Raw genomic sequence first — 14871 nt, 5'->3', positions numbered from 1 at the left:
CAATCCATTAAACTGTAATAGTTTTCTGGATCATCCTTATGACCCTTTTTTTGCAATATGAAGATTGATTAAAGTGAACATTTATAAGTATTGCCTCAAACCTCTGCGCACTAATGCAAATATGGTAAAAGCAGTGAACAATAGAGGTTGTGGAGTGGTTTGTGCTCCAGAATGTGTACTCAGTATTGAAGCACTTCTTGAAACTTTGCTATGTATATGATTTATTTATTTTACCATCAATTATCACACCAAGAAAGCTGTTCTCAGTAGTGATGGGAATTCCAGCTCTTTTTAGAGAACCGTCTCTTTCAGCTCGGATCACTAAAAAGAGCCGGCTCCAACTACTGACTGTGGTCCAAAATCAAAACTCTGTAAACAGAAAACATACAAAAAGACAGTCCAAACAGAGGATGGTGAGCAGTGCGTACAACAGAGAACTCAAACAACCTCTCCCATGTTTGTATTACAGAAGCTGCTCCAGTCTGGCCCAAAGTCCTCTCAGGTGTCCTGGGTACTCTTCTTCTCCTGACTCTTCTCTGTGGTCTCTGTGTGTATTTTGAACATAAAAGGATGAAGCAGAGTGAAGGTATATATCTGTGTGTGTGTGTGTGTGTGTGTGTGTGTGTGTGTGTGTGTGTGTGTGTGTGTTTCCACAGAGAAGATCAAACTCATTGATGTCTGTCTGTCTTGTGTTTTGCTTTTTTCTCTCAGTTCCTCAAAGCGAGTTTGTGGAGGTGACACAGGGGGTGAAGTCTGTCCTGCTGCCCTTTTAAACTACACCTGACCTTTCTGAGGACGTCACAGTGGAGTGGACTCGCACTCAACCCAAACTCATGACGGTCCACGTGTATGAGAGTGGAAACAATCAGCCGCATAAACAAGACCAGGGCTACAGAGGTCGCACAGAGATGAAGGAAGATCCACTGAGAACTGGAGACTTCAGTCTGACCCTGAAAGACTTCTACCTCACTGACAGTGGACGCTACACCTGCACCGTCTACAACAAGGATGGGAACGTGCTGCTACAGAAATCAGTGACTCTCGCTGTCAGAGGTGAGTGTAACAGCTGGTTGTCCACAGAAAAACTGAAAACAGGAGTGAAGAGCTGCTAGTTACACAGCAGAGGAGATGATGGAGGATCACACTCACTGACGTCTGTCTGTCTGTAAACTCTTAAAAGAGGTGTTACCAACAGTTGGACCTTTGGTTCTTGAGCTGGTAAACCCTTTGATGTCAGGTGTTGTCCCTAAAGATTTTAAACATGCAGTAGTCAAACCCCCGATTAAAAAACCTGCTCTTGATCCTACGGTTCTTCCAAATTACAGGCCTTCCACTAAACTTCCTTTTCTTTCCAAAATTCTTGAAAAGGTAGTTTACAGCCAATTAATGGCCTTCCTGGGAAAGTTTCAGATTCTAGCCAATCATTTTACAAGGATAGTAGGCAGGTCCAGGTACGTACGTTCTTTTAGAACCGCGGTCAAGTGAGCCGCTTCTTATCCGCCGCATAAATTTTCTTCCGCTTTTACACCAGTCTTTACGGCAGCGCCTTTCCTCCTTATTTCCCGATCGAAAGCATAGATCCGAGCACAAGTACACTTGCGCACGTACTCAGACATGCACGCGAGCGGACTCACACATGCACGCACGTGCATAAATTGCTTTGGGACAGCCTAAAGCGGGACAGTCTGGTTGATGTCAAAAAATTCATTAAAAATCATTCTTGATAGTTGATGTCCAACTTTCGACAGATTTCTCCTCTGGGACACCTACTGTACATCTGTTCCAAGTTTCATCCAGATTGACTGTAATATTCCTGAGAAACTGCAGGAAACTTGAACCGGCACCGTTTCAAAAGTACCGGTTTGGCACCGGTATCGGATAAAACCTAAACGATACCCATCCCTACTCACTACCTGTTTTTAAGTCACTCCTGAAAACCCACCTCTTCACCCTGGCCTTTGACACTACGTGAGATGTTAGTTTTTATTTTTTAGTTTCATTTTAGTTGTTTTAATTGATTCTATGCGGTTTTATCTTGTTTTCTTTTTTTAATATAGCGCTGTTTTAATTTTTATGTATTGTGTGTTTTATTTACTTTTGCTTTTTCTGTTATTCTATTGTTTTTAACTTATTTTATGTACAGCACTTTGGTCCTGTGCTGGGTATTTTAAAGTGCTTTATAAATAAAGTAGGATTGGACTGTGTTTGACTTTTTCTCTCAGTTCCTCCTCCAGAGTGGGTGGAGGTGTTGGTAGTGACCGAAGGAGAGGAGTCTGTCCTGCTGCCCTTTAAGACCACACCTGACCTTCCTCAGGACGTCACAGTGGAGTGGACTCTCACTCAACCCAAACCCATGAAGGTCCACGTGTATGAGAGTGGAAACAATCAGCCAGATAAACAAGACCAGGGTTACAGAGGTCGCACAGAGATGGATGAAGATCCACTGAACACTAAAGACCTCAGTCTGACCCTGAAAGACCTCCGCCTTACTGACAGTGGAGTCTACACCTGCACCGTCTACAACAAGGACGGACACATGCTGCTACAGAAAGAAGTGACTCTCAATGTCACAGGTAACAGCTGTTTTTCTACAGTAACCGAAAACAAGAATGAAGAGCTGCTGTTTACACAGCAGAGGACATGATGGAGAATCACACTCCCTGATGTCTGTCTGTAAACTTTGTGTTTTATTTTTCTCTCAGTTCCTCAGACAAAGATGTTGGAGGTAACACAGGGTGAAAGGTCTGTCCTGCTGCCCTTTAAGACCACACCTGACCTTCCTCAGGACGTCACAGTGGAGTGGACTCTCACTCAACCCAAACCCATGAAGGTTCACATGTATGAGAGTGGAAAAAATCAGCCAGATAAACAAGACCAGGATTACAGAGGTCGCACACAGATGAACGAAGATCGAGTGAAAAATAAAGACCTCAGTCTGACCCTGAAAAACCTCCACTTTACTGACCGTGGAGTCTACACCTGCACCGTCTACAATAAGGATGTGCAGCCTCACACATAAACGCACAAGCAGTTCAGCTCCGAGTCAGAGAAACACTGAAAACAGGAGGATCTGTTTGTTTTTTGCTTCTTTTTTTCTCTCAGTTTCTCAGACAGAGGTGGTTGAGGTGACACAAGGAGAGACGTCTGTCCTTCTACCCTTTACAACCACACCTGACATTCCTGAGGACGTCACAGTGGAGTGGACTCTCACTGAACCACAACAAATGAAGGTCCACGTGTATGAGAGTGGAAACAATCAGCCAGATAAACAGGACCAGGATTACAGAGGTCGCACAGAGATGAAAGAAGATCCACTGAGAAATAAAGATCCTGGTGTTATTTGTCTCTCAGAAACAGTTCATAACTTCCCTTCAACTCATTCATGTGACCTAAAAGGTAAACCTGTTTCTCCATCACCTGTTCAGCTCTGATGATTCAGTAAGGACATCTCCTGGTTTCATCTTTGTGTTTCCCTCTCACCAGATAACCAAACCGACATCATGACCAGCAGCGTTTACCGCTGTGACTCCAGCAAACATCAGCTGATACTAGAAATTAATATCAAATACATTCTAACAACAGCTGATCAAGCTTAAATGTGCTGCTGTTGTTTAGCGCAAAGTAGGCAATAAACAAACAAGAAAGACGCGACTTGCATCAGAAAAGCCGATCAGCTGAACATTGATCAGTTTTATGATGGAAGGAGCACTACCAAAAAACTGAGTTATTTTTATGCATCAGCCAGCATCTGGCCAATCCACCACCTTTCATTGTTTATACCGTTACAAAAACAACAATAACAAAAAAACATCAGCCCGTAAAATCGAAAAATCACCATCGGCCCGACGGGCAAATGCCCGGAATGCCCCATGGCCAGTCCAGCTATGGTCGGTAGGCGGGAAATTTCTTTTGCAGTTCGTCTGAAAGAAGGACTTATGCTTTGGGATCTTTTAAACATCATTAGACTCGTTGCTGTGCGCTGTCTGTCCTGTCTGTGAGAGCAGAACAAGTGCTCACAAAGCAGCTTTTGGGGGATGACGTCACACATGGGTCTTCTGTCGGAATATAGGAAAACCCGGACATTTTTATCAATCTCGAGAAGTAATTGGTGAGAAGTAAGCCGATGTAGACCCAGCCATCCTGCCCTGCAGCTATTTATCCAGCGCCGGGCCAGACCCGGCTTCTGACCTCGGCCTTGGAGATAAGTGGATGAAGTAAGTGAATAATAGTAGGGAATCTATATTTCTTAACCCTCTCAGGCTCAAATTAAGTTTTAGTTACAGGAAAAATCTGATATTTGGGGAAAATTATCCAAAAAAAACTATATGTGGGGAGTTTTTTACTGTTGCAAATCGGCAACGCCTGGCTCGAGAGGGTTAATACTGAAGGAAGTGAGTTCCAGCGCTGAGGAGCAGAGTGACTGAAAGCTCTGTTCCCATATTGACAAGACAGAAGCGGAAGAAGCAGATGACAGATACAAGGAGGGGCAAGATTGTGGATGCATGTGGAGAATTGGGGAAATATGGTCTCTTAAGGGAGTACGAGTTATTACCCGAGATGCAGAATTCTGAAGACGTTTTTGGTGGGACTTTTTGGGGAGACCAAATAAGATGGTGTTGCAATAAATAATCCCCGAAGTAATAGGACTATAGACAAGTATGTTATGTAAGTGGAAAGTATGCAGACCGGTTATGTAATTAATGTGAGACTAAAATCGAAAACACCCAAACTCTTCACCTGCAGGGAAGGAAGGATGTGGTAATTTTCAATATTAATGGAGAAACTGTGAGATCTGGTTAAGATGGAGGCTGTGAAAATAAAACTTCTGTTTTATTACTGTTAAGTTTGGAGGAGAACCATGATCTAATCTCCATGAGACCGTTCGAGAGTGGAAGTGATGAACTAGGTTTGGAGGAAATGTAGAGCTGGATGTCATCATCATAACAATGAAAACTGATATTATATTTTCGGAATATATGGCCAAGAGGGAGCATGTAGATAATGAATAAAAGAGGCCCTAATACTGAACCCTGGGACACACCAGCAGAAACAGTAAAGAAACTTGAAGAGTGGAATTTAAATTGGATAAACTAAGTGTGGTCTGAGAGATAGGAGGTGAACCAGGCAAGGGGGGTATGACTAATGCAAATGGATGCTAATCTGTTCAGGAGGATATTATGACAAATGCAGTCAAATGCCGCACTAAGATCAAGAAGGATTAGAATGGTTAAAATACCAGAATCAGCTGCCATCAGAAGGTCATTAGTCATTAGTAATCCTTAACAAAGCAGTTTCTGTGCTATGATTGGGGCGGAAACCAGACTGAAATTGTTCGTAGAGATTATGGTCACTGAGGTATGAGTGAAGCTGGGAGGCAACAACTTTCTCAAGGATTTTTGAAATAAAGGGGAGGTTTGATATTGGGCGAAGATTATAAAAGTTCTTGGGATCTGCCTCAGGCTTTGAGAGAATTGGAATGACAATGTTACGGTTCTGGGTCCGTTGGACCCAGTATTTTGAGTTTATTATGCTTTGGTTTATTTTGCATCTGGGATTGTTTTATTGTTCTCTTGTTGTGGTAATGATTATGATGATGTCTGTTATTTGAGTTCCATGTTTCTGTTTATTGATATTTAGGATTTGTGTTCTCATGTTTTGGTGTGGGTCTAGTTCTATGTGTCATTTTCCGTCTGTTTCTCTGTGTCAGGTCTGCGTCTTGGTGTAGTGTTCTTGTTTCCTGTTTTACTGTGAAGGTCTGCGTCTCTTGTGAGTGTGTTCAGTTTTACCTCTGTCTCGTCTTGTTAATTACTCCCAGCTGTGTCCACCACCTGTGTGTAATCTCCCTGTGTTTCCCTGTGTGTATTTAAGTCACGTCTTTAGTCATTGTTGTTGCTGGTCCGTCTGTGTATCCTCCATGTTCCACTCGTGTGTTCGCCCTGCTGTCATCCGTCGTCATCTGTTTCCGCCGCTCTCATTCATGTCCAGGTTCGTGTTCTGTAGTTAGTTTGTTCCCAGTTTAGTTTAGTCTTTGCTCCTTTCGCCGTTTGTCCTTTTCCTTGTTGTGTTTAATAAACCACCCTCACTCCTGTACAAGTGCCTGCGTTTGGATCCTCCTTTATTTTTCCACACGGCTCATCTCACTCGCCGTGACAGACAAAAGGAGTTTTCAAAGATGAAGGAACAATTCCAGTGTGAGTGGATAATATTAGTTATGTTACAAAACTGCGAGGCAGGCAAGCAAGAAGGTGAGAGACAGGAGGGAAACACAGCTGGGACAAATCAGGGCTGACGAGACAAAGGAAGCAAAACCAGACGCATTAACATGAGACACAGACTTTCAAAGTAAAACAGGAAACATAACAGAGACGCGAACTTGACAAGGGGATACAGCTGACAGGGGACACAGAGACATAAACCATAAGACAGAAATCTAACAAAGAAACTAAAGACTAGAAATGATAAATAATATCAAAATCAATTTCAATAATATAATAAACTCAAAACCCTGGGTCAACGACACAGGCACCCTAACAAGTTATGAGAGGAGCCAATGAGGGAAGACAGGCTTTAACTAACACAGTGGGAAGAAGGTCGAACTGACCAGTGGATAAATTAGATTTTTGAATAAGATTTGATACATCAGGTAGGAGTAAATTTGAAAATGAATGACAGGAAGACAGTGAGGAAAACAGAAAGTCTACTTCAAGGTTAGAAGTTCCTAAAGAGGTAAATTGTTGGTGGATGTCAGAGATTATAAGAGTGAAAAAGGATGTAAGAGAGCTGCAAAAGTCAGCAGAGTCCACATGAGAGGAGAATGAGTATGGAGCTTTTGTGATTTTACTAAACAAAGAAAAGAGAGACCTGGAGTTACCTTCACTAGAACTGACTAAGCCAGAATAGTATCCAGACCTGGCTGAAGCAATGCAGTCCTTATACAACAAGATATGATCATTATACATTTCTTTGTGTATGGTGAGTCCGGTTTACTTGAACAGACGTTCCAGTTGGCATCCTTTAGCTTTGATATGGTGCATGTTACGTGTAAACCACAGTGCTGAATGGGAAAATGAGACAGTTTGGTGTTTAAGTGAAGCAAATATGTTAAGAAGGTTATGAACATTGACATTATAATAAGAAACAAGTTCATCAGGGGATGAGAAGCTGTGAATAAATGGAAGGTCATAAATGGGAGATGAAAGATCAGGAAGATGAATATTACTATTTTTTTCTAAATGTGATGTCACAGGTTTTGGAATCTGTTGCATTACATTAAAAGAAATAAACATATGATCAGATTGGGGAAACAATGAGTGGGGGTAACGCCAGAACAGCAGACCAAATCCAAGATATGACTTATAAATAAATGTAGATTTTTGTAACAAGGACCCACCACACCGTGGTTGTGTTTTAGTCTCTGTCTTTCTATCTTTGCTCAGGCAAAAATCACCAGTCCACTGTCCACTCTCTGCTCCGGTGCCACTAAAAAACTCACAGCAAGAGAGAAAGCAACAGCTTGTCTGAGGCCAAATGACCAAACATTCTCCAACTTCTGTCTTCTGAGTGGCACCAGGCAGGAATGCTCAATCTCTCCTTCACTGTTTGCAGTTTTTATCAAACCAGCATTTAGACAGGCTGTAGTAATTAAGAATGTAGAGCATAAACTAAGTCTGTATGCAGATGATGTGTTGCTTTTTCTGATGTGAAGCAGCTCAGGAGGGTGACCGTGGGGAAGGGATTGGCGGCGAAGCAGTTCAGGGGGCCGACTATGATGGCGGAGATGTCCAGCTGACAGCCTGGAAAGTGGCCGATGGCAGACGCAGGTGTGCAGGGCGCACTGCGTGGCGGTGGCATGGCAGCCGCAGGAGACAAGGCTGGACAAGACAAGGCTGGTCACTGGAGCAGGATGCTGGGCGAGCTCGCCTGAGCCCCCAGCTGGCACAAGTAACTGCCACACCACCCGACAAGTAACCCCACAGCAAAACGTCCAAAAACAAACAGTATCTGGGCATGTGGAAATGGGTGACAGGGGAGCCAGCTAGTTTGATCCAGAAGTGATGCAAACAGTCTCAACTGGCTCTAAAGCAGTGAGTTCAGTCTCCTCAAACCCAGAACAATTGAACATAGGCTTGACATTCCCATTCATTAATAGTTCTTTAAAGTCCAGAGAGGCTGGACAACAAACAAGATCTACAGCATTGCCCACAAAAACACAACTTAGACCTTCATGGCTGGGTTCCAGGGCAAACCTTAAATATCCAGGTAAGCATCTATTTGATGGCAACTTAATAGAATGACAGTTGTATATAGGATTGCCATATTTGCTTGAAACCACACTTGAAGCGAACTGTAACTTAGGAGTGTTAACTGGGTTATGTGGAGAGACAGGTACAGATAACACAGTGCTAGAATCCCTAGCTGAGACAGGTGACATTTGAGGCTGTGTGTTGGTGGTAACATTATCATCCCAACTCAAAACCTTGTCTAGTAATGAGTTCACAGACTCAGAGGAGAAATATGTCAGCCTAACTTTGAGAGGAGATAACATTTATTCACTAACAGTAGAATCGGATCCCCTGAGCTCAGCCTCAATCTCCTGATTGGAGGTGACAGTGCTAAACATTTCAAAAACACCCTGTAACTCCGAAATGACAACACAGGCACGGCTTCTTCAAGACGGGCGCTTCGCTCCATTTATTGAACGCCGTGAAAACTACAAACATAAAACAGAAAGGCTTAAGCGCTTCAGTCTATCAAAGGTAACATTTGTGATTTAACAACAAAAAATTACCTCGTGGCCGCCTGCCACTTCGGAGGTTCTAGAAGAATACCTTTACAGTCTTGCGCATTCTAAATTAAACCATAAAATGATTAGAACACCATACATTACAAATTTTCACAATATTACAATACAGTTATGGCAAAGGACAAATACCTTGTACAGCTGGTAGACTAATCAGGCCTTTGCAGATAGCTCGCTGAACTCCTTAGCGTGATTATTAAATGTGGGCTCACAGTCTATATTGTCACGCCCCAAACCTCGCGATAATAGCGGTGTAATAAAACTTGTTCTTTATGACAAGATAAACACACCTTTACAATATTGTCCACAGAACTGTACAAGCAAGAACATTTTAACTGCTGGAACCGTCTATTAAACTTCTTATATATAAGTCATTTCTGTAACACTTACACTCCCACAAAAATCACTCATTGTTTGCAATGTGATTTTCTAATGAGTGTCAACATTAGAGTCTGGTTCACTTTGCATGTTAGTCTCCAGTAAAGTCACTACCTTGTGAACAGGTCTTTCCAGATATATCAGCCTTGTCAGTGGTTTCCCCCTGTCAAAGGTAGTTTCACTGGTCTTGAGCTTCACTTTTCGAACCTTGCCATCTGGGCTCTCTATAGCCTCTACTATTAGAGCAAGTTTCCATTTACATCTCGGAGCATTATCATCCTGCAGTATCACAATGTCATTTACTCGCAGGTTTTGTGAGACGTTCTGCCACTTCTGTCGCCGCTGTTGATTTAACAGATACTCTCGCCTCCACCTTTGCCAAAACTCATTTGCTAGAAATTTTACTCTTTTCCATCTTTTGTTCAAGTACAAATCCTCTCTGCAAAACTCTCCTGGAGGTGGAAGAATAACCGAAGACTTCATCGTTAATATGTGATTGGAAGTTAATGGCTCTGGTCCCAAGGGATCATTGAGACACTCAACACTTAAAGGTCTGCTGTTAATGATGGCCATTGTCTCGTAAAGCAGTGTCCTTAGACTAGTTGTATCGAGTCTGTTTGAGAACTTGTCCAGCATTGCTGTCAGTACACTTCGTACTGTTCGAATTTGGCGTTCCCAGACGCCCCCCATGTGGCTAGCTGACGGGACGTTCACCACAAATTCACAACCCATAGCTTTTTGTGGTTCTTGATCCATATCTTTCATCAGCTCCAAAAGTTCTCTTTTGGCGCCCATAAAGTTTGTCCCTTGGTCGCATCTTAATTGTCGGACAGGACCTCTTATGGCTATCAGGACTCGTAGAGCGTTCATGAAGGCATCTGTCGATAAGTCGTCTAGTGTTTCAATGTGCACAGCTCGTGAACATAAACACGTGAACAATAGTCCATACCTTTTGACTTCCTTTCTTCCTTCCTTTACCATGAATGGACCGAAACAGTCAACACCACAATACGTGAAAGGAGGTGCCGTTTCTGTTCTCACTTCTGGCAAATATGACATCTGTTGGACATTTGTAGCCTTTCTGTATCTTCTACACTTAACACAATGGTAATTGTGTGAAGAAACAACACTCCCACATCCTAAAATCCATATGCCATTTGCCCGCAATTCATTTATTGTCATCCCTCTTCCTTGGTGATGTACACGTTCATGGTAGTGTTTGACGAGTAGGGCTGACACATGGGACTCCTTGGGGAGAATTGCAGGGTGTTTTACATCATAATGTAAAGCTGATTGAGATAATCTTGCTCCCACCCTGAGAACATCTGACCTGTCCAAAAAGGCATTTAACTGCTTCAGTCTGCTGCGCCTGTGCAGAGAATTTTCTCCTTGAGATCTGATCTTCTGTATTTCCTCAGCAAAGACGTCTCTTTGCACTAGCTTGATGATGAATAATTCTGTGTCTTTTCTTTCTTCAAGATCTGTCACTTTGTTCGTTCTTTGTTGAACACCTTTGTACTCTTTGATGAATCGTCTGAGCCTGGCAATGGCCTTAATAGCTCTCGACCAACTGAAGAACTTCTTCAAACGCTCTAGCACTGGGTTTGCTTCCTTTGAATGTACAGTGTGCGTATAGCCTTTACGGACTTCAGGATCCATTTCTTCAACCTCTCCCACCATTTCCTCTCTGACTGGAAGATCTTGTTTCTAAAGAAAATCGGGACCTTTAAACCAGTTTGAATCTTTCAGCTGAGTAGCATTTAAACCTCTTGAGGCCTGATCAGCTGGATTTTCCTCTGAGCTGACATGCTGCCATGTCCCAGGACTTGTGCTTTGTCTTATGCGTTGGATTCGATTGGCAACAAATGTGTGAAATCTTTTAGCATCATTATTTATGTATGCTAATACGACTTGTGAATCTGTCCAGTAATATTCCTGTAGATTCTGGATGTCTAGTTCTCGTTTGATCACATCTGCGATGCGAACTGAAGTCACGGCCGATGACAGTTCGAGCCTTGGGATGGTTGTTTGCTTAATGGGCGTAACTCTTGCCTTGCCCATGACGAGTGCACAACTGACCTGTCCTTCTCTACCCTTTGCTCTGAGGTATTAACATGCGCCATAACCACTAAGGCTCGCATCTGAGAAACTGTGCAATTCGTACTGCACAATGTCAGCAACTTGTGAGTAGCTTCGTGGGATCTTCAGAGCTGCCAACTTGGGCAGGTCTCTCAACCATGCTTCCCATTGTGGTAGAATGTGAATAGAATAGAATATGAATCGAGAGCACCCCTCTCCTTGTCAATGGGCTGTCTTTAACTTGGACTCTGAATTGGAATTCATCTGCCTCTATGCACCATTGTACTCCAAGTGCACGTTCAATGTGGAGTTCTCCAAGAGCCATGTCCTGGTCTTTGGCTTTAGCTTGTTCGTCTTGGGGAATAGCTGCCAGCACTTCTTTATCATTTGACACAAACTTATGCAGATGTAGGTTGCCTGTTTTACAAAGTGCCCTTGACTCTTTTACCAACTGTATGGCTTCGACTGTTGATGTCACACTAGCGAGTCCGTCATCAACGTAAAAACCTCTTTGGATGAACTCAATAGTCTCTTTGCTGAATCTGTCTCTACCTTGAGAAGCAATATGTTTGAGTCCGAAATTGGAGCATCCAGGAGATGAAGCTGCTCCGAAAAGATGCACTCTCATCCTGTACACTGAAGGCTCAGAGTTTAAATCGCCTTTGTCCCACCAAAGAAATCTCAAATAGTCTTGATGCTCCTTGATGACATGGAATTGGTGGAACATCCTTTCCACGTCACACATGATGGCGATGGGGCCCTTTCTGAATCTACATAACACTCCAATCAGTGCGTTGGTAAGATCTGGTCCAGTCAGAAGGTGTTCGTTAAGAGATGTTCCCTGGAAACGGGCCGAACAATCAAAAACCACATGTATCTTTTCAGGTTTGTGGGGGTGGTAGACCCCATGGTGTGGTATATACCATGCTGCCTCATTATCCAGTTCTTGCTCTGGGACCTTCTCTGCGTCTCCACGGGCTATGATGTCGTCCATGAACTTGACGTAATCTTCATGGTATTTCTTATCTCTTCTGAGCCGAGGTTCCAATGAAGACAGTCTATGCTCAGCGCATTGTTTGTTGTTTGGAAGATTCGGGTTGTCAGTTTTGAATGGCAACGGGAGTTCATAGTGACCGTTTTCCTTTTGCCTTATGCCTTTGGTCATCTTTGACATGAACAAAATGTCTTCCTGAGAGACTGGATTGTCATCTGTTGCATGCTCAGAGAAATCAGATCCCAAAGCCTTTATTACATCAACTGGACCAACTTCCTTCACTTGAGTTCTGCATACAAAATGCACTTCTTGCTTAAGTTCAACTGCTTGTTGTACTGCAGGAGTAACTTCTCGAACAATGATTCTGTGGCTTATGCCAGTATCATCATTGTGATTTTGAACTTGAGACATACAACCAACTATGCTCCAGCCGAGATCAGTTAGCTGTGCGTAAGGCTGATTCTCCTCACCTGCAATGACTTCCCGTGGCAGAAGGGCTTGCTGACAGTTATAGCCGAGAAGCAGACCAACTTCGCATTCAAGCATTGGAGGTAACCTATCTGCCAGCCTTTCGAGGTGAGGCCAACTCAAAGCAGTTTCAGACGTCGGGATGTGTGATCTGTTCACAGGGATGAACTCTCTTGTATAAACCGGTGGCAATGTAATTCTCTTTTCCTGCTTGTAGCCTCTAACTTGAAGATTTACCAGTTTCTCACATGGTATGACTGTTGACTTGGCGGACATGGTTGATAGTCTTAGATGAGCCTTATTCTTATCTGTGTCGAGATCCTGGGCTACTTCATCCAAGATGAAGGATGTATCGCTCTGAGAATCGAGGAGGGCATATACTAGAACTTCTCTCTCTGGGTGATTTTTTGACGAAACCCAGACAGGTAGAATGGAGGATGTCAGTGTGCTTGCAGTTACTTGAGTTACTCTATTAGAGATTGCGGTTGCTGGTTCATCTCCTTCGTCCTTGTCTTGAGAGTTATCATTCGTTGCAGGCATTATCCTTTTACGCTCTGCAAACTTGTCATCATGCAGACATGTGGGATGCTTCTTCACACGTATTCCTTTTATCACACTTCTTAGAATGATGTCCCCCCTTTAAACATCCAAAACACAGCCTTTCTGCTTGTACAAACTTGATACGATCCTGGACTGATTTTTCTGTGAATTTGAAACATTTGTCCAGTGTGTGACCATTTCTTTTGCAGTAAAGGCAAGTCACAGTGATGTAAGTGAGTGTGAGTGTAACAGAATGAATGTGTAAGAGTAAAGAAAGCAACAGAAAGCTGTGCAGCCTCACACATCAACACAAAAGCAGTTTAGCTCCAAGTCAGAGAAACACTGAAAACAGGATGAAGAGCTGCTGGTTACACAGCAGAGGACATGATGGAGGATCAACCTCACTGATGTCTGTCTGTCTGTACTTGACATGTTCTGCTCTGGTCTCTTTTCAGATAACAAAGTGGACGTGTTGGAGGTGACACAAGGGGAGAGGTCTGCGCTGCTGCCCTTTCAAACCACAGCTGACCTTCGTCAGGGCGTCACAGTGGAGTGGACACGCTCAGACTCCAAACACACCAAAGTCTGCGTGTTTCAGAAAAGCCAAAGCCAGCCAGACAAACAGCACCAGGGTTACAGAGGTCGCGCAGAGATGGATGAAGATGCACTGAGAACTGGAGACCTCAGTCTGACCCTGAAAGACCTCCGCCTCACTGACAGTGGAGTCTACACCTGCACCGTCTACAACAAGAATGGACACATGCTGCTACAGAGAGTAGTGACTCTCAGTGTCAGAGGTGAGTGAACAAGTCACAGGTCTCAGTGAGTATTTGCTAAACAATGCAATCAGACTAATAAATCATGTGGGTGTTCAAATTCATGGGCTGCATCCTCCTGAGGACGCATTTGTAGGCCGATTACGTCACAGCGACGTGACGAAGGCTGTCCAAATTCGAAGACTCCTCCGAATGCAGCCGACAAATGCGTCCTCCTTTTCCCCGAATTTGAAGGATGTGTCGGGTGTATACTTCGTGGCCCACCATATCCCAGAATTCATAGCGTGGCTCAGCCAATTCCAGTTTTCAACAATGGCGGCCGCTACTAAATTTTAAAATTACTCTTATTACTCTTTCTGGGTCACAAAATAAACTTTAAACATATTTTCAGGCAACAATGTGGGTATGTAAACTTCAAATATCTGCTCGGTTTATCAAGATATCGCATATTTGCAAAAGTGTTCCGACATTTTCGGAGACGTCTGTCACCCACCAGCTCGATAGCGAGCCGAGAGCTCGAGGGTCACTAGAGCCGAGAACGGCACAACTCCCGGCACATCATTTTCAGATCATTTCGCTACTCAGGTTAAACGTAATATATAAGTCACTTAGACAACCTAAAAATGTTATTGTTTTTGCTTTTATCAGTGTTTTATCTGTTCGTGAGTAAATCGGTTTGGCTGAGATTAAAGTTATTAGATTCGATTAGATAAAATAAAACTTTATTAATCCCCCGAGTGGGTTCCTCCTTGGTTTTTATACAGCTGACTAAACGTCAAACAGAAAACTGATTAAACAGAAGTGTGAGATGTTCGAGAACCTACGTCAGTGTCCTG

At 43.2% G+C, this 14871-nt stretch overlaps 1 protein-coding gene across 2 annotated transcripts; it reads left to right on the top strand.

Annotated features, from left to right (window-relative positions):
* Window positions 1–759: 759 nt before the first annotated feature.
* LOC134624373 (butyrophilin-like protein 2) lies at window positions 760–3543 on the top strand. Of its 2 annotated transcripts, XR_010093523.1 has the most exons (4): window positions 760–1053; window positions 2223–2573; window positions 2703–3396; window positions 3484–3543. XR_010093523.1 is itself a non-coding variant. In XM_063469354.1 (3 exons), exons 1-3 carry the CDS (start codon window positions 834–836, stop codon window positions 3017–3019), a joined length of 888 nt encoding a protein of 295 aa, XP_063325424.1. In that variant the 5' UTR covers window positions 760–833; the 3' UTR covers window positions 3020–3506. The 2 variants fall into 2 exon arrangements, 1 of the variants encoding a protein (XP_063325424.1); XM_063469354.1 differs by having other exon boundaries at window positions 2703–3506.
* Window positions 3544–14871: the final 11328 nt, after the last annotated feature.

This window comes from Pelmatolapia mariae, linkage group LG3_W, assembly GCF_036321145.2.
Source record: "Pelmatolapia mariae isolate MD_Pm_ZW linkage group LG3_W, Pm_UMD_F_2, whole genome shotgun sequence".
NCBI lineage: Eukaryota > Metazoa > Chordata > Actinopteri > Cichliformes > Cichlidae > Pelmatolapia > Pelmatolapia mariae.
This window is presented reverse-complemented; position numbering and strand designations above follow the sequence as displayed.